This window comes from Orycteropus afer, unplaced genomic scaffold (assembly GCF_000298275.1).
Source record: "Orycteropus afer afer isolate SDZICR_OR568_19922 unplaced genomic scaffold, OryAfe1.0 scaffold00498, whole genome shotgun sequence".
NCBI lineage: Eukaryota > Metazoa > Chordata > Mammalia > Tubulidentata > Orycteropodidae > Orycteropus > Orycteropus afer.
In genome coordinates this window covers 1,304,510-1,325,359 of record NW_006922085.1, presented here as the reverse complement: position 1 = coordinate 1,325,359, position 20,850 = coordinate 1,304,510, and the positions used below count along the sequence as shown (strand labels likewise).

Here is a 20,850-nt window from a genome sequence, read left to right as displayed (position 1 = left end):
GTTTTGCCAGCACCATTTATTAAACAAACATTCTCTTCCCCACTTAATGGATTTGGGGCCTTTGTCAAAGATCAGCTGACTATAGGTTGATGGATCTATATCTGGGTTCTCAATTCTATTCCATTGGTCTATGTATCTGTCATTGAACCAATACCAGGCAGTTTTGTCAGGCATAGTGTTTTAAGGAGAAAGAACAGCTAATTATTTATACTAAGTCTGAAATAAGACCCCCTATTCAAAGCTGACCTCCTGGGACCTTCATGGAGCCCCTGGTGTGGCTGCCCTGCATTAAAACCAGTGAGAAACGGGCTTCTCTCTGGTTCCATTAAGGGGACAGGGTGCCCTTGGTTTCAACTCTTGGGATAGACTATGGTGGCTTTTTAAATCTGTATTTCTGATCCCCTGATCACTTAAAGAAATTGATTGTGCTGAGGTTTTTGTCTTTTGCCGCTGAGGAGACTTATTGCCTCCAAGACTGCCCAGTTGTGGAACCACTGTTCTTTACCTGTTCCTATTGCCTGCAGGTCGTGGAGCATGGCCTCTTTGTCAAGCACTGCAAAGTAGAGGTATATTTGCTGGAACTGAAGCTCTGTGAGAACAGTGACCCCACCAATGTGCTGAGTTGCCATTTCAGCAAGGCAGACACCATCGGTGAGCAGCTGAGCTAGGGTTCCAGGTGATTGGTGAGAGAGTGCAGGGCATGCACTGGTGGGAGGGAAGCTGAGACCTCAGATGTTTAGCCAGATAATGTCAGGCTGTGGTTTCTACTCGTGACCTGGGACCCTGCTCCCAGGATTCTCGTGGGAAGCCAAGCCTGAGAATTGTGTTCGGTAGAACACTGGGAATGCTCCCTGCCCGTTTGACATATGATAATAAATAAAAGATGAGGAAATGCAGATTCAGAAAGGCTAAACTTAATTCAAAATCTTAGTGAAAATGTGGCAGAGCTGGCATTTGAGACTAGATCTATCTTAACTCTAAAGACAAGTTTTCTCACTCTTCCATGTTGCTTCTGTGCTATAATGGGACCCACCTCATCAGAGAAGGATAAGAATAGAAAATGTTTCCAGACATGTGAGCATATAAGCATGCCTGGGGAAGATGATGGCCCTTATTGATCTCCAGGGGTTGAGGCCACTCAGAACTTTTGATCCAGAGCATCCTGTGAACATCTGAAAAGGAAGGGTAAATGTTAGCTAGCCAGGACTCTAGCCTTGTGTCTATAAAAAACCCTGAGTGGTGTTTCTGCCTGTCCCCAGCAACCATTGAGAAGGAGATGCGAAAGCTGTTCAACATCCCTGCGGAGCGTGAGACACGGCTCTGGAACAAATACATGAGTAACACCTACGAGCAGTTGAGCAAGCTGGACAATACTGTCCAGGATGCTGGGCTGTACCAGGGTCAGGTAGGAGGGCCCAGGCTGTACGTACCCCAGCAGGCAGCTCTGCCCGGGGTGTGTAGCCAGGTACCTTCTGGTTCTGAGCACGTTGGTAGTGGGGTCGCTTGCACTTTTCTCATTTGTTTTCCCTTTCACTCAGGTACTAGTGATTGAGCTCCAAAATGAAGATGGCACATGGCCCAGGCAGACCCTGCAGTCAAAGTAAGTGAACTTTTTCTCCCTTATGGCTGGGGTCACAAATGTGAGAGATACAACTTTTCCACCTGATGCAGTTGTTTTTGCTAAGAAAATTACACTGAATCAGATGAAAAAACATAGTCCTGTATCTAGAATCTTAGATGAAGATTCTGGCCTTTGGTAAGTGGCATATTGGGCAGGCATCTGAAGGAAATCTGTCAGGGTGTCTAAGCAAGAGATGAGAATGAGAGTCAAAGGAAGAGTAGTGTCTGGGACCTGGGAATGTGGCTCTGCCAAAAGGTGGCTTTGTTTTTGTCAGGCTCTTTCATTTTCTCCACTTATAGTAAGAGGCTTGGATAGAGAAGAAGAAGTCTTACGTGACTTAAAGATCCTATCCCACTCTTTGCTCAGTGGCCTGTTACTTCATTGTTGTCTCTGGAACTTGCTAGGGGAATTATCCTGCTTCTGAGCTTGGACTCTAGGCACATCTGTTACAGGAGAGGTTTATGTGTTATGCGGAATTGCACTTGTTTTTAGGAGGAAAGAGAATGAATTTTTCTTAACGGTAGATGGGGATATTGTATCTCTGTTCTGATAGTTGTTGGGACAATATTGGTCTCTACTCTCCTTGGATGGGAGCTCTGGTAGCATAGTGCCTAAGGCACTTGACTGCTAACCAGAAGGCTGGCGGTTCCAACCCACCAGCCACTCCTCGGAAGGAAGGTTGGGCAATCTACTTCCATAGTGATAACTGCCTTGGAAACCCAAGGGGGGTTGCTGTGAGTCAAGTCCGACTCAACAGCACATAACAACAACAACTCTCCTTGGACAGTGACTGTTGCATAGTGAGGGGCTTACAACTCCTTTGAGAACCATGAAAGCTTTGAGCTCTCTCTTTAGAAATATGCATGAAGACAAAACATTTTGCAAACAATTTTAGGGGTTTCACAGACCCCTTGAAGCTTCTTAGCCGTGCAGTAGCCCTGGCCTCCAGGCTAAGAACCCCTGTTTGCCAGTTACTGACAAGATGACATAACTGTGATAGTCAGAGTAATGGCTTTTAGAGATGTCCATATGCTAATCCCTGGGACTTTAGATGGGATGTTACCTAACATGGCAAAAGCTTTGGAGAGGTCACTAGGTTAAGGATCTTCACATGGATCATCTAGATGGGCCAGCATGATCACAAGGGGCTTTGTAAGTGAAAGGGAGAGGCGAGAGAAGTTGTGAGGAAGGTACAGAGTCAGAACGATGCAGTGTGTGAAAGACTGTACTGGCCATAAACCAGGGAGTGTGGGCAGCTTCTAGAAACCCCTGAGGACTGCCAGCACCTTTTAGCTCTGTAAGAAAATAAGTTTGTATTAAGTCACTAGGTTTGTGGTCATTTTTTTTCCGTTTTTGATATTTTAATTTCTTTTTTAGGTGAAAGTTTACACAGTGAGTTAGACTCCTATTTAACAATATTTGTACAAATTTTTTTGACATTGGTTAGAGTTGTTACAATGTGTCAGCATTCTCATTGTTTCCCTTCTGTTTGTTCTGATGGTTTGTGGTAATTTTTGACAGTAGCAGTAGGAAACTAACATACTAGCCTAAGCTGTTAACTCTTTGCTTGCAACTGGAGGTGCCCTAGATCTGAGAGAAAATGATGTAAAACTGTGAGAGCCCCCTAAGGAGACAGTGTGTGTGGTTGGATTCTAGTGTATGAGGTGGGGTTGGTAGCTCAAGAATAGAAGGCTGAATGTTCTGGACAAGACAGAGTTCCCTTTTCTCAGTGTTGTTTCTCTCCATCCCTTCCATACCCTAAGGCCAAAGAGATTCCAATGAAGGGAGACACTGTTGGAAAGAGCAGTGCCTTATTAAGATTCACTGAAGGGTAGGCTCCTGATGACGTGTAGCCAGTGAGGAATGAGCTCAGAGTGGAATTCCTGAGGTACAGTCCCTTCTTCATTCCCCAAATAGTGGCAGATGCTGTCTAGATGTTGAGGATATAGCAGTAAACAAACCAAAAGTCTCTGACCTCAAGAAGCAGAAAATAAAAATAAATAGATATATAAGAAAGATACCCGTGTTCAGTGGCTTATAAGCATTGTGGAGAAAAGTCAGGAAGAGAATTAGTAAGTGCTGGGCTTTGAGGAGGGATAGATTTAAACAGGATGGTATTGAAAGCCCCAGTGAGGTGTCCTTTGAACATGCTCATGAAGAAGATGAGGGTGTTAAGGCTGAGTGTGTTGCTTAATTGAGAGAATAACATTGTAAGGTAGAAATGACAGCAGGCATGGAAGTCCTGAGGCAGAAGCAAGCCTGGTTGAAGACCAGTAGGGGTCTTTGTTGGCTAGAGCTAGGAGTGATGACGGAAGGATGGCAGAAGGATGAAGCCTGAGAGGTGAAGGGGTGTTGAGTCTTAATGATCCTTTTGCGATCCTGAGCTCTGGCTTTGCCTCTGGGTAAGCTGGGGTTTCTTTTGAGCTAGGCAGGGTGATAAGGGTGAGTGCGAATGGAGAGTGGTGTGACATCACTTGGTGAATAGCTCACAGGGAACCATAACACAAAGCTGGTGAGTACAGTTGCTATAAAATGAGAATAAGTGGACAGCTTGTGCTTGTTGAAGCAGAATCATGGTCCAGGCAGTGTACAAGAGGGTGAAATAAGCATAATAAATATCCTAAGGAAAAGGAAAGAATGGATATATGAAGCAGGAACAAGTAGACATACTTAGAAAGAAAGTATTCAGGCGATGGGTCGAGTAGAGTAGCAGAATAGATGTAGCTGAAGACTGAGCAAGTTTGATGGTCAGGTTGAAGAATTCTTTAAGTCATTATGAAGAGGTAAAGAGGTGGAAAATAATAGAAGAAAAAATGTACTGTGGTTGTTGTTGTTGTTGTTGTCGTTATGTGCCGTCGAGTCAAACCCGACACAGCGACCCCTCCTCGGGTTTCCGAGGCAGTATCACTACGGAAGTAGGATTGCCCAACCTTCCTTCCGAGGAGTGGCTGGTGGGTTTGAACCGCCAGCCGTCTGGTTAGCAGGCAAGTGTCTTAGCCACTATGCTACCAGAGCTCCCGTGTACTGTGGTAGAAGGAAGTAAAAATGTCAGTATCCACATAATAGGAATTGCAGAAGCAGATGAAAAGATGGAGACAAAGAGAACATTGGAAGAAATAAATGACTCGAGTTTCTTAGAAATCAAAAAAGATAAAAGATCTAATTTAAGAAAATCATTTAAAAATTAGGCATAGTTGTGACCTGGAAAACTTAAGGTGGTGCCTTATAATATAAAAACAAAAAAGAAGAAGGCCTTATGTTATAGTTAAAAGATAAATAAACTTTAAAAAGATAAAAGTTCTTAAATTTAAAGCATACCAAACATCAAAGGTAGAGGAAAGCCATACCTAGACAAGGTGAACGTTAACAACAAAGATAAGACAATTCTAAATCTTAGCAATACCAGTGGTTCTAAGAGATACTTTTTTTAGTGTCAAAGGAAAGGAACTTTAAAAGTAGAATTTCATAATTTATGAAATTATTACTTGAATGTTAAGGTAAAATGAAATTTTTATTGGCATAGATGACCTTAGAAAGTTTTCCATACAGCACTCCTCTTTGAACACCCCTTGTGAACACCTTAAGGAGCTCTGGTAGCGCAGTGCCTAAGGCATTTGACTGCTAACCAGAAGGTTGGCAGTATAAACCCACCAGCCTCTGCATGGAAGGACAATGAGGTAGTCTACTTCCATAAAGTTTTACCACCTTGGAAACCCAGTGGGGGTCACTATGAGTCAGAATCAGCTTGATGGCAGTAAGTTTTCTGCTTTTGTGAACACTGTAGTGAAGTGCTCTGCTGGCCAGAAAAGCAAGGACCTTGGGACTTTGGAGTAGGGCAATGGTACAGCACCACAAACCATAGAGGAAGAAAGGGATAGAGTAGATAACTTTCAAATTATGAACTGCTGTTTAAAGAGTAAAAAGGCAAGCCACAGAGTACAGGACGATATTTATAGTATATATATCTGACAAATTATATTCAGAATTTCAGAGATACTTCTCCAAGTCAATTAGAAAAGTCAGACAACCCTAGTTGAAGAAGGGACAAAACACTTGAACAGGTACTTCAGGAAAGAGGCTATCCAGATAGGTAGCGCACATATGGAAGTGTGCTTGACTTGCCAGTTATCCAAAATCACCATATTAAGATGATGGTGCAGTGCTTCTGCCTAATCCAACAGAAAAGCTAAATGTAAAAGACATAATACCAAGTGTTGAGGATTCGGAGCAAACAGAATAGTCATACCCTGCTGATGAGCGAATGTAAATTGGCTCGACTATTTTCAAGGATTTAGCACTAAGTACTAATGTAGAAGTTCTTGCATATTTTCCAACTCAATGATCTCATTCCTTCACAAGATAACCAGCAGAAATACAGGCCCATGTTCATTTAAAGACATGCTCAAGGAAGTTCATGGCAACACCACTTGTCATGGTCACAAACTGGGGCTAATTCAGTGTCTATCAACAGTAGAATGGATGGATAAGCTATAGTATATTCACAGAGTGGAATCCTATACAGCAGCATGCACCATCATTGAGTCTCATCAGTAAGGTTGAATGAGAGAAGCCAGACATAGAACATGGCAAACTGTATGATGCTGTTGATGTATACCTTAATGACAGGTAAAACTAATCTTTGGGTTTTAAGACTTAAGGTCAGGATAAAGGTTAGTTTTGAGAGGCATAGTGACTGAGTGGGTAATGAGGAGAACATCTGGAGGGACTGGTGCTATCCTGTTTCTTGGTCTGAGTACTAATTACGCTCATGATTTATTCACATCTGTAAGTAATGCTTCAGTAAAAAGTTTGATAATATATTTTTGTTTAAACTAAAGTTTAAGAAAGCAAACTGTATCTATAACAACCCAGAAGTCACTTTTTGGTCATCATAATATGAAAGCCAGATGAGATGGGAGGTTGTGAAATGAAAGAAAAGAGTAAATTACTGAATTACTTCTCTTGGAGCATGTAGATAGTTGTAAGTTTAAGTAATTGATAGGGGGAAAGTAAAAATAGTTACCGTTTGTAATAATTTAACAGAGTAAGTAACAGAAAAATAAAAATAAAAATTTGTAACTTTGAAACAAGCTGCATCCCTTAGGAAATGATTTGGTGGCAAGTGAAGAAGACCTGAAAGGTAGTATGTTAAGCAAGACAGATGCTTATATCTTTGTGAAATTCCCCAGAAATCACACATAAAACTTCCTTCATGTCCCTTTGGCCAGTTACATGACCTTACCTGACTCTATAGGAAGCTGGGAAATGCCTTTTAGCAAGGTTGCAAAGTATCCTGCTAAAAATCGGGGTTATTAAGCTGATGCCAAGCATGAGATAATAACTAGAGGGAGGCTGTCAGCAAACTGCCATACCTGCAAAAGGAAATTCAATGGAAAATGAGAAAGAAGAAAAGAAACAACCATAAAGTTACAGTAATTAGAAAATAAGAAATATGGAGGCTGAATTATGTCCAGCCTGGTGGCACAGTGGTTAAGCACTTAGCTGCTAACTGAAGGTTGGTGGTTTGAACCCACTAGCTGCTCCACAGGAGAAAGATTTGACAGTTTGCTTCAGTGAAGATTTACAGCTTTTACTCTGTCCTAGAGGGGTGCTCTGAGTCAGAATTCATCTCAAAGGGATGGCAGCGTGTCTAACAGCAATTGCAGGGGAGTAAAGGCTAGAAAACCGCATGGGGCGTTATGCTCTGTACATGGGGTTGCTGTGAGTCACAGTCAACTCAGTGGCACGTAATAACAACAACATAACAATTAGAATAACTGTAGATAGTTTAAACTCACTAATGAAAAGGTATGAACTTCTAGATGTTTAAAAAACAAAGTAAGGTCAGTAATACCTTGACTATTGGACATGGGCTGAAATTGAAGGAGTGGAAAATCTCAAGTTTGTCATCTGGGAAAAGTCACTGGTTGACTGAATAGCTTTTTTCAACCCACCCCCCAAAATATGTAGTAATTTTACATATTTCCTGGCAGGAGGACAGCATACTAAAATTGTTTTCATGGATGGATTCCTTGGTTGTCTATTGTTGTTTTATTGTTATGTGCTGTTGAGTTGGACCCGACTCATAGCGACCCCTCCTTGGCTTTCCGAGCCAGTATCACTACGGAAGTAGATTGTCCCATCTTCCTTCCGAGGAGTGGCTGGTAGGTTTGAACCGCCAGCCTTCTGATTAGCAGTCAAGTGCCTTGGCCACTATGCTACCAGTTGTACACAACCCATTTTTCCACTGTGAGGACCGTCTTACAAATTCCTGAGCATTTTCAGATAGTTTTCTTTTTCCTTATGGATTTATCCAGCTGTTATATTGGTGCTTCCCAAAGGTTTCTGTGGACCTGGTCTCATGAAATCCTCTCTCTCTTTAACTTCACTTGCCTGAGGTTTAAGACCTAATCACCCCTACACCATGTTCCCTATTGGCATGGCTGCCTGCACACAGCCAGAAGAGGGGTGGTGTGCCTGCAGTGAAGAGAGCTTCCTCTACATGCAGATGCAGGTTAACTGTGCAGAGAGGTTGCAGCTTAGGGTGTTGTGAAGACAATTCTGTGTTAAGAGTTCATTGCTATCTTAATAGTAATGCCAGGTGCAGGACTCAGGATACTTAAGATCAGCCTTAAAGGGTGTACTCCTCAAAGCAGCTTTGAGCCTGGAGAATATCTGAAAAGCGAGCAGAATGCCCATTGTTCACCTGACCTGCTGTTGCCATTCTCCACTCACAAGGCTGTTAGCACAAGGAGGGTACCCACAGGCTCTGCTAGGTTCACTGGAGCCTCAGGTCCTCGCCCATGGGTTCAGGGGCATGTTTGAATTGTCATACTTAGGGTGTAGGAAATACCATAGTGGAAAGGTGCTAAGAGTCCAGGGTCTTGACCAGAGTCTTTTTGTGAGCAGAGAGAGCCTTGTTTGGAGCATGAGACCTGGTCATAATTCAGAATGAGGTCTTATCTCACCTAACGTGTATGCCTGAGATTCAGGCATTTCCCACAGTGCCAGTTTCCCAGCCTGCAGTGCTCCACAGTGTGGTCCGGAAGTTTGCTGAATGTCTAGTGTCAAGCCCCTGGGCCCAGTGCCCCAGCATTTCCCACATAAGAGTCACTTCTTTGCATAGACTTTTTGCCTTTATCTGTCAAGGTGGACTTTCTATAAAACTGTAGTATGTAAATTTCCACAAATTTATGTATGTATCTACCCTTCATTAGATTTCTTTTTGACCAAAATTACTGTGAAAACTACTAGCAGAATTTATAGAATATTGTAAGCAAATGTTAAGTAAAAGGATTAGTTTTCTTTCAGCCAGAAATAGTCTTTCTTTGAAGAATTGACAGGTCTTGGATATGTGTGATGGCGTTTATGGATTTATTTATTTTTTGTTCTTTTAAGCTCAAGGGAGTAAGTTACAAGTAAACAGTAAATAAAAATGATAGGATGAGACTATATGCTTGAGGGTTCTGTTCATCAGAATTTGAATTTCACTCTTTTGTAGCACCTGTCTCCAGTTCTGAGATGACTAAGTCTGTCACTGCATCTCAGACAGACAGACCATGGGTGGTGGACTTTCCTGACTGCCTAGGCTGGGGAATGGCTGCATCTCATTGGACAGGTCGGAAATGTGTGCCTCAGTCACCTCTGTGATGGAAGACAGTACCTGGGCTCTAACGAGCCTCATTCAGTGCCACTGACTTAATGAGTTCGTGAACTCCTTTGCAGAATAAAGATGAGGGTGTGTGAAGTGAAGCAAATGTTCTTCAGAATTAGAGAAGGTGCCTGTTCCTATGGGAATATGAAAGGCTGGAGGAGTCCTTCCTCCCTCTCCCTCCCTCTGACCTCAGTGTGGAGTAGAGCTCGATTTCTGGTGCCCACATAGGCTCCTAGGTAGTTTCCTGATGTTTGGCTACTGCTGATGTTGGCAGAACCATTCCTTATCTCTGCTGCTGTCTTTTACATTCTTCTCACAGGGAGCTCAGATTGAGCTCAGATCCCATGTGGTTAGGTACCATGCCAGAACAGCACACCATCTTAATCACTTTCTCTATTCTAAATATAACCCAATATTCTAGGAAGAAAATCTCAGTTGAACATATTTGCAGCAGTATAGAAAGATTCAGGAGCTCTGGTAGCATAGTGTCTGAGGCACTTGACTGTTAACCAGAAGGCTGGCGGTTCAAACCCACCAGCCACTCATCAGAAGGAAGATGGGGCAGTCTATTTCCATAGTGATACTGCCTCAAAAACCCAAGGAGGGGTCGCTATGAGTCGGGTCCAACTCAACGTCACATAACAACAACAACATAGAAAGATTCATTTCCTTCTATATATTCTTACGTATATTTTAGTAGAAGATCAGTAAAATTGACAGCAGTTTAAGATTTGGGGCAATTAGCCCTTGAATTAATTTGAAAGGAATATATCTCAAGATTCTATGAAAGATACTGAAAGATGAGTTTGAAATAGAGGTTTAAATAGTTTACCCCTTTATTCACTTTTGGTAAATTTGAGGAAACAAACAAAATGATTCCCTTTGAATGGCTTAGTAAAACCAAACCACCATTTTCTTGTTCTTGTGACCTTATAGCCAGCTATTTAATTTGAGTTAAGCATTTTTAAGGAAATTCATCCCTTATTGTCATATCAATTCTTCACTAGTTAGTCTCTTAAAATTCAGGGAAGCTTATGTTTTAGAAATCAAATTTAGTGTGTCGTGAAGTACTTGGTAATTTATCATGCTGAAAGGTTCACTGTATGTGTGTGTGAACAGATGAGACAGGAAGACCAATTAATTTATTGACTCTCACTTAAACGAAATTGATCTTGAAATAGCATGAAAACAGGCATTTCATAATTTAAGTAACTCAAGGTGGAGAATGTTTGAGAAGAGAAGGTGTTAAAATAAGGCTTGCTCTTTGCATAAAGTCAGCTGCCTTGTTTCTGCTTCTCTCTCCCAGATCAAGCATTGCGCCTAGCAGAAATTTTACTACCTCTCCAAAATCATCAGCAAGTCCCTATTCCTCAGTGTCTGCCTCTCCCATTGCAAATGGTGATAGCACTAACACCTCTGGGATGCACAGTTCCGGTGTCAGCAGGGGGTAAGAGCAGGCCCTTTCACTTTGCTTCCCTTTCCTCTGAGTCTTTATTGGGTTGTTCTGGATAGCTCCTCTGCTGCTGCACTAAGCCTACTGAGATGAGAGTTCCCCATGGGAACATGGTGCATGTGGTTTCTCTTTCCATTTCATAACCACAGTAAAGGGTACCTCCTAGTTTTGACGTATGCTGCTTGCTCTCCTGGGAGCTGGTGTTTTACCCACAGCCCAAGTCCCCTCTGGTTTTGGGCATTGCTGCATTTGTTTGCGAGAAGACAAGCTGGTCATATAGCAGGACAGCTGAGAGGAAGGTTCTCAGCAAGGGGACAAGCCCTGTCTCTTCCCCCTCTGGACTACCATGACCCTTTGTCCAAGCATTGGGAGAGCTCTGCCACGTGGCATAGACTGGGTGGGAGAGGCAGGTGAGATGAGAGCATGGGTGTGAATGCTCAGGCCCCATTGAGGCTGGATGTGGGCTGGTGGGTGGTGATGGACAAGCTCTTGGTCTTGTAAACAAAATGTTCTTCCCTGAAGTCACCTGACAGTGTTCTAGAGGGATAAAAATTAGCATTTGCCAAAGCCTGAGAGAGGATAACTCCAAGGTATTTCTACCCTTAAAGGATGTGATTACTACCTGTGGTTGGGGCAAATGAGGGACAAAGGAGAGGAGTAGATGAAACTTATATCATGAGATTACTACCAGGCAAGACTTCTGGAGGGTCTGGAGGGGCCCCAAAAGGCATCCTGAGGGCATATGTGCAGTGCTCACTCTTATTGCTGATATGGATTGTGTTTTCCAGTGGATCTGGCTTCTCTGCTTCATATAATTGTCAGGAGTCCCCATCGTCTCACATACAGCCTGGGCTCTGTGGACTCGGAAACCTGGGAAACACCTGCTTCATGAACTCCGCTTTGCAGGTAGAGGGGAGAGCTACCATCTGAACAACACCATATCTCTCGTAGCACTTTGAGGCCCGGATAGGAGTGGCCTGCTAAGGTGCTTGAAAGAGCCTTTCTCAGAGGTCCCCACATATCCCTGCCTTAGGATCATTAATTTCCTAGAAAGACTCCCAGAACTCACTGAAGCTGTTAAACTCACAGTTCTGGTTTATGACAAGGAAAGAATATAGATTAAAATCAGCCACAGGAGGAAGTATGTAGGGCAGAGCCCAGCAGTATTTCAAATGTGGCACTTCCCTTGTCCTCTCCTTGTGGAATCAGGAGGTGCTACTCTCCTAACTTGATGTCTGACATATATACTGAGTATTGCCAACTAGGAAGCTCATCCAAGCTTTGGTGTCCAGACAAAAAAAAGGTTAAAATTCCATGATTTGAGTTTTCATCTCACAGTGCTAGGAAGAGAACAAATGAAACCCAAAAAAAGTAGAAGGAGGGAAATAATAGAGACAAGAACAAAGATTAATGAAATGCAAAGCAAATTTACAGTATAGCCAAATTTAGTTTTTTGTAAAAACTAGTAAAATTGATAAACCCCAAGGAAGACTGATAAGAAAAAAAAGAGAAAAACACAAATGACCAGTACCAAGAGTGAAAAAGGAACATCACATAGATCCTTTGGACATTAAAAAGATTAGAGGATAGTAGAACAACTTTATGTCATTAAATCAGACAATTTAGATGATATAGACAATGTGCCCCAAAAAGCACACCAGACTAACACAAAAAGAAATAGAATAGTCTTACATATATTTAAAAACTTGATTTGGTAATTAAAAACCTTACATCAAAGAAATTCTTATTATGGTTGGCTTTACTAGTAAATGCATTTAAAGATTGAAGGAAAAAGTAGTCCTAATCATATGTAAACTCTCCAAGGGATAGAAAAAGGGGGACAACTCTCCATCTCATTTTACAAGGCAGCATACCCTGATACCAAAATGTGACTTAGAAGTTAAAGGAAAATCTCATATGATTATAGACAGAAATAAGGTAAATAAAATTTTAGCAAATCTAATTCATTGATACTTGTAAGTCAGGATGAAATGAGGTTTGTGCCAGGAAAACTAGATTGGTTTAACATTTGAAAATCAGTGTCTCAGTTAACGTTAAATGTATCATGTTGTAAATGTGTCATTTAACATACTAACATAGTAAAGGAGAAAACCATACAATTATCTCAGCAGATACAGAAAAATCATTTGATATACAATTAATACACATCTTCATTTTGCCACTTGAAGAGTTAAAATCATTATACACAAGTACAGTGATATTTATTATACTATTATTTATTATTACTCATTATCTTGATGTTTCCCCCTATAATATTTTGACTTTAACTCTTTGCCTTCTGCTTGTTTGTATTTTATCTTCTCATGAAACGCTGCAATGTCTCACTTCCATTGAAAACAAATTGTTTATTATCCCCTCTGTACCATACTAAGGAGCTCTGGTGGCATAGTGCCTAAGGCATTTGGCTGCTAACCAGAAGGTTGGCAGTTCAAACCCACCAGCTACTCTGTGGAAGGATACCTGGGCAGTAAAGATTTACCACCTCAGAAACCTGAAGGGGGTCTCTGTGAGTCTGAATCGACCCAATGGGAGTGAGTTTGGGTTTTTTTTTTTTTTTTTTGTCTGTGCCATACTTGTCCTAGAGCTCTGGTAGCATAGTGCCTAAGGCACTTGACTGCTAACCAGAAGGCTGGCGGTTCAAACCCACCAGCCACTCCTCGGAAGGAAGGTGGGGCAGTCTACTTCTGTAGTGATACTGTCTCAGGAACTCAAGGAGGGGTCGCTATGAGTCGAGTCTGACTCAACAGCACATAACAACAACAACAACATACTTGCCTGTTGGTAGATTCTTGTTTCAGAAGACTTAGGCAGTGAACTTGAGTTCCTCCAAGACCATGTCCCTGAGAGGTTAGCCACCATGTGGCCTACCAGCTCAGGCCCAGGGATGCTGTGCCTTGACTCTTACGAGCCTTTCAGAGAATTTTCTGAGTACTTCATTTCCTTGGGATTGACCATCAGTGGCCCTTGAGAACTTAGTTTACCTAATATCTTTGTGTGCTCTTTGGAAGAGATGTGAGTTCTGGTCATATTCTATTTTAGTGCCTGAGTAATACTGCACCACTGACTGACTACTTTCTCAAAGATGAATATGAGGCTGAAATCAACAGAGATAACCCTCTGGGGATGAAAGGGGAGATTGCAGAAGCCTATGCAGAACTCATTAAACAGATGTGGTCTGGAAGGGATACTCATGTGGCACCTCGCATGTTCAAAGTAGGTTTGGGTATATGTTTTCTTTTTCCTGTTTTGGGGAGAGTATATAGTATTATATAATGAGACCTTTTTTTACATGCATTTTTGGATTAAGATATGATCTGAGAAGAAAAGCATCACACCACACAATGAGACCTTTCTTTTCTGCCATTCAGGCCCCTTATTCGATGCACACTTTTAACTATTCTTCACTATCACCTCTGAGTTGGGCATGCTCTCCAAGTCATTTGTAAGCTGATTGCTCACAGTGCTATATTCTGAGGTGACAGATTTTAAATGGTCATTGCCCTGATGCAGACCATGAAAATTCAGTTTCACTTCCAGAATCATCTGAAAGGTACTCCCAGGTTCTCTGAGTCTGGGCCCTAAACTTACCCTGTGGTTTGAGTTGGGCCCCCCACTAAGTTAGGAATTGGGTTGATATCTTTGGGAAGTGGTCAGTGGCAGTTCTCATGTGGGTCCTTCAGCCAAGAAGATTTGGGGAGCAGATAGGCAGACTGCAGCTCAAACTTTCCATTGCCCTAAATGTTTTTTCCTGCTGAGGGGGAAGTGCTTTGGTCCTGGTGTGTTAAAATCTGAGAGATCCTATTTGGCCTTCAATAGTGGGGTTCAGGGAGCCTCCATGAAGCACATAGTAGAAATGGTGTGCATGTTTCTGATTAAAAACAGAAAAATAAAAAGCACCTTTGCTCAGTGAGAAAATATCAGGTAGTTTGTTAAAATAGAAAATTCTCTTTCATCTTCTTAGTCACATAATCTCTGGGAAAATATTTGTAAATTTTTGTTCACATGCTAAGTTACAAAGAGACCAGCTCAAATTATTATAAACAAACAATTGGTAGATAGTATTTAAGGATGTCAGGGGCTCTGTTGGTGCAGCAGTAAGTGCTTGGCTGCTAACCAAAATGTCAGCGTTTCAAACCCACCAGCTGCTCCAGAAGAAAAAGATTGGTCAATCCGCTTGTGTAAAGATTACAGCCTTGGAAACCCTATGGGGCAGGCAGTCCTCAGTCCTATAGGGTTACTAATGATTCAGAATCTACTTGATGGTGTCAGGTTTGGTTTGGTTACTTAGGGATGTTGGGGATAGTGTAGCACTTTCTCAGTGATGGACATGTTCTATAGCTACATTGTTCATATGGTAGCCACTAGCTGCATGTTACTACTTGAGCAGTTGAAATGTGGTTAGTGTGACCAAGGAACTGAATTTTTCATTGTATTTCATTTTGATTAAACAGCCACATGCAAATAGTAGAAAATGCAGGTGTAGAATAGTGGTTCTCAAACTTTAGCATGCATCAGAATCCTTTGGTGGGCTTGTTAAAACAGTCTACTGGACCCTTTCCCAGAGTTTCTAACAAGTTCTCAAGTGGTGGTGGTGGTGGTGGTGCTGCTGCTGCTGCTGATCTAGAGGCCACATTCTGAGGATGATTGGTCTAGAGCAACACAAAGCAGACAGTTATTTAGGGATCTGAAAGATATGTGTTTGAGGATCCCTCTGGCTGATACAGGTATTGTTTCTAAAGTTGTTACGACTCTTCTGAATCAAAGAAGGAAATTGGAGAGGGATTCATGTCAGTATTTAGATGTGACGATTCAGAGTGCCACTTTGCTCCTTTCTCTTGGGGTAGGCTGGCCCATGCTCTTCTGAGCCCACTATCTGATGGGAACCACTAGCTTCCTTTAGGCCCTTTAGGACTTAATTGAGCTACTCACCCAGATGTTGCTTTCCTCACCATGTCAGCTGATTCTACAAAGTTATTTTTTTTTTCATTATTTTTTTTATTGTGATTTGGGTGAAAATTTATAGAGCAAATTCACTTTCCATACAACAGTTCACATACACTTTGTCTCATGACACTGACCACAATTTACCACAATGCAACAGCTCCCCTCCCACTTCCTCCCGATAGTTACCTCTTCCCTGTGTCCATCCCTCCATGCACTCCTGCCCCCTGAGCTGTCTCCCTGTGCATAAGCAGCCCTTCTTTCTCACATGATTGTTCTCTCCAAGGAGTATCTACTTCAGATATACTCATATACGCCTGTCTTTTGTTTGGCTGGAAGCCACAGGTGTGGGTTCAATTTGAGACCTGAAGGGCAGCTAGGGGCCATAGTCTCAGTGGTTCCACCAGGCTCTATTGGACCAGCAAACCTGGTCCTCCTTTTTTTTTTCCTCTAAATGATTTCTGCAGTTATTTTTGATAACAATTTCTGTTTGACCTTACTGGTGCTTTATAGATTAGCCCTCTGATGCAGTTGCTTTTTATTTTAGACCCAGGTAGGACGGTTTGCACCTCAGTTCTCTGGCTACCAGCAACAAGACTCTCAGGAGCTCTTAGCCTTTCTTCTAGATGGACTACATGAAGATCTGAACCGAGTGAAGAAGAAGCCCTACTTGGTGCTGAAGGATGCCAATGGGCGACCAGATGCGGTACAGTATTGAAAAATTCTGAACAGTAATATTCCAAAGACTCTGCTTCCTGTTGAAAATGTGGGGATGTTCTTGTCTTTGAGTGTTTGTGTCAGGGTTCTCTCGCTATTAATGGTGACAGGGATGTGGACTCTTAAGAGAAAAGTATTCCAGGTCATAAAGGAGCTAACTCAAGCCACTCCTTTTGCTTCCACTTGGGCTTCTTTGAGTTAGAGTCAGCTTGTTTAGTATGATTTTACTGGTGAGCCAGCGTCTAGGGCATTCTGAAAACTATCAGGTGCTTATAATGTGGGTCTTTGGAATTGTTACTGCTCTCTTTAAAAACATATGCTTAATTATTAAAATAATTTGTTATTAATTTAGTAAGGCATTTACACTTTTTCTTTTGATTTTCTGATAAATGAAAAGGGAATTTAGTATTTTAGCTCATCTGTCCCATAGAGAAGGACCTCCAGTGACACAGTAAGCAATTGGCTGCTAACTGAAGGGTCGGAGGTTCAAACCCATCAACTACTCTGCAGGAGAAAAAACCTGGTAATCTCCTGTAAAGATTATTAATTTAGGAAATTCTCTGGGGCATTTCTACTCTATCCCATAGGGTTGCTATGATTTGGAATTGACGAGCACAATGACAACATCAAAAAATAACAAACTCAAGTCGATTTGACTCATAGCGGCCCCTCCTTGGGTTTCTGAGGTGGTATCACAATGGAAGTAGATTGCCCAGGCTTCCTTCTGAGGAGTGGCTGGTGGGTTTGAACTGCCAGCCTTCTGGTTAACAGTTATATGCGTTAGGCACTGTGCCACCACAACTCCCAATGACAACATAGTATGGATTAAAACTTCACTAAAGGAACTTTAGGTCATTAGAAACTCTGTGGGAGGCCATCCTTGCCCTGGTCAGGAGCATTTTCCCACAGTGCTCTCAGGGCCTGTCTCCCAGTACAGGACACACAGACCTCTTGCTTCCCATAGATCTTATGCTGATGCCTTGTTAAATTTGGAATGGGTCACAGGGCTGGTATGTGGCACGTGGCATGAGTGTGGTTCGCTAAAAATTTTCCCAGCTTTAACTGGCTTACACTGGGTTCTTGGCTGTAAAGATTGCCTGTCAGCTCATCACTGGTTTTGGCTATGAGTTATTCTGGTTACAGGGATAAAGGACGTGTGTATGTAGAGAATGTCCTGTTTACCTCTTCTTTTTTCCAGGTAGTAGCAAAGGAAGCCTGGGAGACTCACAGGTTGAGGAATGACTCTGTGATTGTGGACACTTTCCATGGCCTCTTTAAATCCACTTTGGTGTGCCCAGAATGTGCTAAGGTTTCCGTGACCTTTGACCCATTTTGCTATTTAACTCTCCCACTGCCCTTGAAGAAAGATCGAATTATGGAGGTCTTCCTGGTTCCTGCTGACCCTTGCTGCAGACCTACCCAGGTATCGAATCAGTGCTCTCATGGCACCTCTGTGAGTGGTCTCCACACCTGGGTGCAGCTGCTTCCATTTGCTGCATTGGGAACGTCATCTGTCTCTGAGTCTCCTTGGTTCTTGCCTGAGTGTACATCATTAGCCTGTTTGTAATCTTGTATCATTCCAGGCCTGCTGCATAGGTTCTCTGAGCTTCTCTCTCTTTCTTCACCATATAATTTGTGTGACAGAAGTAACTTACCTGCTATGTATGTAGTCCTTGAATCTGCATGTTGGGGAACCAGAAACTCATACTTTCCTTGCTCAGGTTCACACCTAAGACAGGTAGGGGAGTGTTCTGGTTACCTAGTGCCTCTCTGACTGGAATATACCACATATGGGATGGCTGTAACAAATAGGAGTTTATTCTCTTACAGTTTGGAGGCTTTAAGCCCCAAGTTCAAAGTGCCAGGCTCTAGGGACTGGGTGAAAGTCCCTCAGCCTTGGGCTTTGGCTCTGCCTCCTGCTCCTGCCCACTGAAGCTAGAGGGTTTTCTTCACTCAGACAGCTGCCGGCTTCTGAGGCTGACAAGCCCAAGGTTGACAAGTAAAAAGGCACAGTCCCAATGTTACCAAACTACATAGTAGGCCATTAATTCAAGTCCATTGAAAGTCCCAAGGTCGGCAGAGCATGGCAGCTGCTGACAGTGACATGGCTACATGAAGAGTTCAAGTGTGCTATAAACTAGAGATCATTCCCAAAGTTATTTCTTATGTATGGGAAGCAGACTGCATCCCTAAAGCAGCTACTCAGCTGCTTGTTGTAGGTCCCACCATGGAGTTGATTACCAGTCTTACCATGGGGAGTAACTACCACCAGCTGCCCAGCTATTGAACTAGGCCCAGCCAAGATGACACAGAAACTTCACCACCACAGGGAGCCTGCCCAGATCAAGAGCCAGATGAGAAGTATGACCAGGAGGTGTTAGTGTCCAGCCTGCTGATGGCGCCCTGAATGACTGTTGCATAGTCTTCTGGCTTCAGTTTCTTCATCTCAAAAGAAAAGTGATATGTAGGACTGGATGATACTTTGCCTAATTTTAATAATTCTGTAAAGTAGGTAGTGCACTTCTCTAGAAAGTTAAGAATAAAATTCTGTGCTGGGGAGGGGAATGAGATGCCCAGGCTCCCATGTTGCTTTCTGAATAAAGAGCCAGGTGGTGATAGAGACTTGCCTATTTACTCTGCTGGTAACTCATCTTGGCCTTGACCTCATCATTGAATGTTTTCTGGAAGGGCACCTCTGCCCTTAGGAGCACTGGCTTCTCCCACCGCGTCTCCCAACCTTTCTGGAGGTGCTCACCACTCCCTGTCACACTGATCATCTCTCCCTTGCAGTACCGCGTGACTGTGCCACTGATGGGGGCTGTGTCGGACCTGTGCGAGGTGCTCTCCACGCTGTCTGGCATTGCTGTGGAAAATGTAAGCTAGGCTGGTTAGGTGGCATTCAACCCACTGGGAGTGTTTCATAGTCCTTTGGAGTTTACTTCCAACCTTTTTTCTTTGTAATTTGGGTGAAAGTTTACATAGCAAATTGGTTTTTAACTTCCAACCTTGTAGCTACTTTTTAGGGGTAGTTATCGGCCAGTACAAGTGTGGTTTTGGATGCCTCAGACCTCTTGGCCCTTACTCATGGTGGCTGAGACAATCTCTTCTGGCCCCAGGACACCATTTTCCCTCCACTGTGATCACACTAGATGTGGTCAGAGGTCAGGAGTAGGGCTCTGCTCTCGGCTCTGCCGCCTCTTCCTGCATGACCTCTTCTGTAAAATAGGGCCCGGAAGTTGCTTCCTGCCCTGACCTCCGTAAGTCTGTGGAGTGACATTGTGATGATTAAAAATCTTCATTTAAAAACAGCTGCCCATGCTGGGCTTTCTGCTGAGCCTGGCACTGTGGAGAGGTGGGGGAAGTGAAGAGCTCCCCTTGCGCCGAGGACCATCCGCCTGGATGCTCCCAGCTCTGGCTGCTAGGTAGCCTGTGAAGCCTGTGAAATGTTGAGAGCACCAGCCCTAGACCCTCCCTCGTCCCAGCCTTGGTCAGTGCCCTGCTCATCCCCTACCCCCCTTACCAGTTTCAGGGGTTTGGGGTTTGGCCCATAATCCAGTGCGTACTGAGGGTGGTATGGAGACTGGCCTCTGGACGACACCCAGTTTCTGGTCATCACTCACTGCCACACCAGACTTCCCACCAGCCCTGTCACCCAAGGGCAGGTTCCCTCATAGGCTTTGGGACAGATGTTACCAGCATGTTCACAGCTGGTGGCAACCATGCTGCTCCCCCTGGCCTCATCCCCTGTGCTCTAGGGCTGGTTGCATGGTGGCCTCACTGGAGCACTCCAACAGGGCATTTTTTCATTTGTCCCTGGATTTTAAGTATCTTACTTTGCATATCTTACATTCTTTTTGTTACTGTTGACTCTTAGATGGTGGTCACAGATGTGTATAATCACCGGTTCCACAAAATTTTCCAAATGGATGAAGGTTTAAACCACATCATGCCTCGGGATGACATTTTCGTGTGAGTACATGGTTTCTGCTGAGGGTTGGGAAGAAACATTCTAAAGGCTTTACCTTGTGTCTCCAGAGCACAAGTTCTGTCAGTCAGTGATCGTGTGGATTTTCCCTGACCCCTCGGTGCAGGGTGCTGAAGGGATTACAGACAGCCATCAGTGCTGAGTACCTACTGGCATTTCAGATCCGGCCCCTTGGATAACTGTCCTTGGCATGGGCACAGCCTTTTGTCTACGGTTGCTTTCTATTGAGAAGAACTATTTGATGGTCCTACAGATGTAGTAATGTCTTTCTCAAGAAAGGTCCCAGCTATAGTCGCAGGGGACATCAAGCTCCATTGGCATAATATACTACACAAAACATTGTTCCACCTCCTACTTTGGTGAGTAGTGACTGGGATCTTAAAAGCTTGCAGGCTGCCATCTAGAAGCAACAATGGGTCTCTCCTCGTCCAGAGCAAAGAAGAATGAAGAAAACCAAA

At 43.2% G+C, this 20,850-nt stretch overlaps 1 protein-coding gene across 1 annotated transcript in view; it reads left to right on the top strand.

The window, feature by feature from the left end:
* Window positions 1-20,850, top strand: part of USP4 (ubiquitin specific peptidase 4) — a 68,783-nt gene that overhangs the window by 8,840 nt on the left and 39,093 nt on the right. Inside the window, exons 4-13 of the mRNA XM_042782890.1 lie at window positions 525-651; window positions 1,260-1,405; window positions 1,539-1,600; window positions 10,582-10,722; window positions 11,517-11,634; window positions 13,789-13,962; window positions 16,238-16,396; window positions 17,606-17,830; window positions 19,198-19,281; window positions 20,282-20,376. Of these exons, the coding sequence (XP_042638824.1) occupies window positions 525-651; window positions 1,260-1,405; window positions 1,539-1,600; window positions 10,582-10,722; window positions 11,517-11,634; window positions 13,789-13,962; window positions 16,238-16,396; window positions 17,606-17,830; window positions 19,198-19,281; window positions 20,282-20,376 (1,331 nt within the window). The remainder of the gene's footprint in view (window positions 1-524; window positions 652-1,259; window positions 1,406-1,538; window positions 1,601-10,581; window positions 10,723-11,516; window positions 11,635-13,788; window positions 13,963-16,237; window positions 16,397-17,605; window positions 17,831-19,197; window positions 19,282-20,281; window positions 20,377-20,850) is intronic.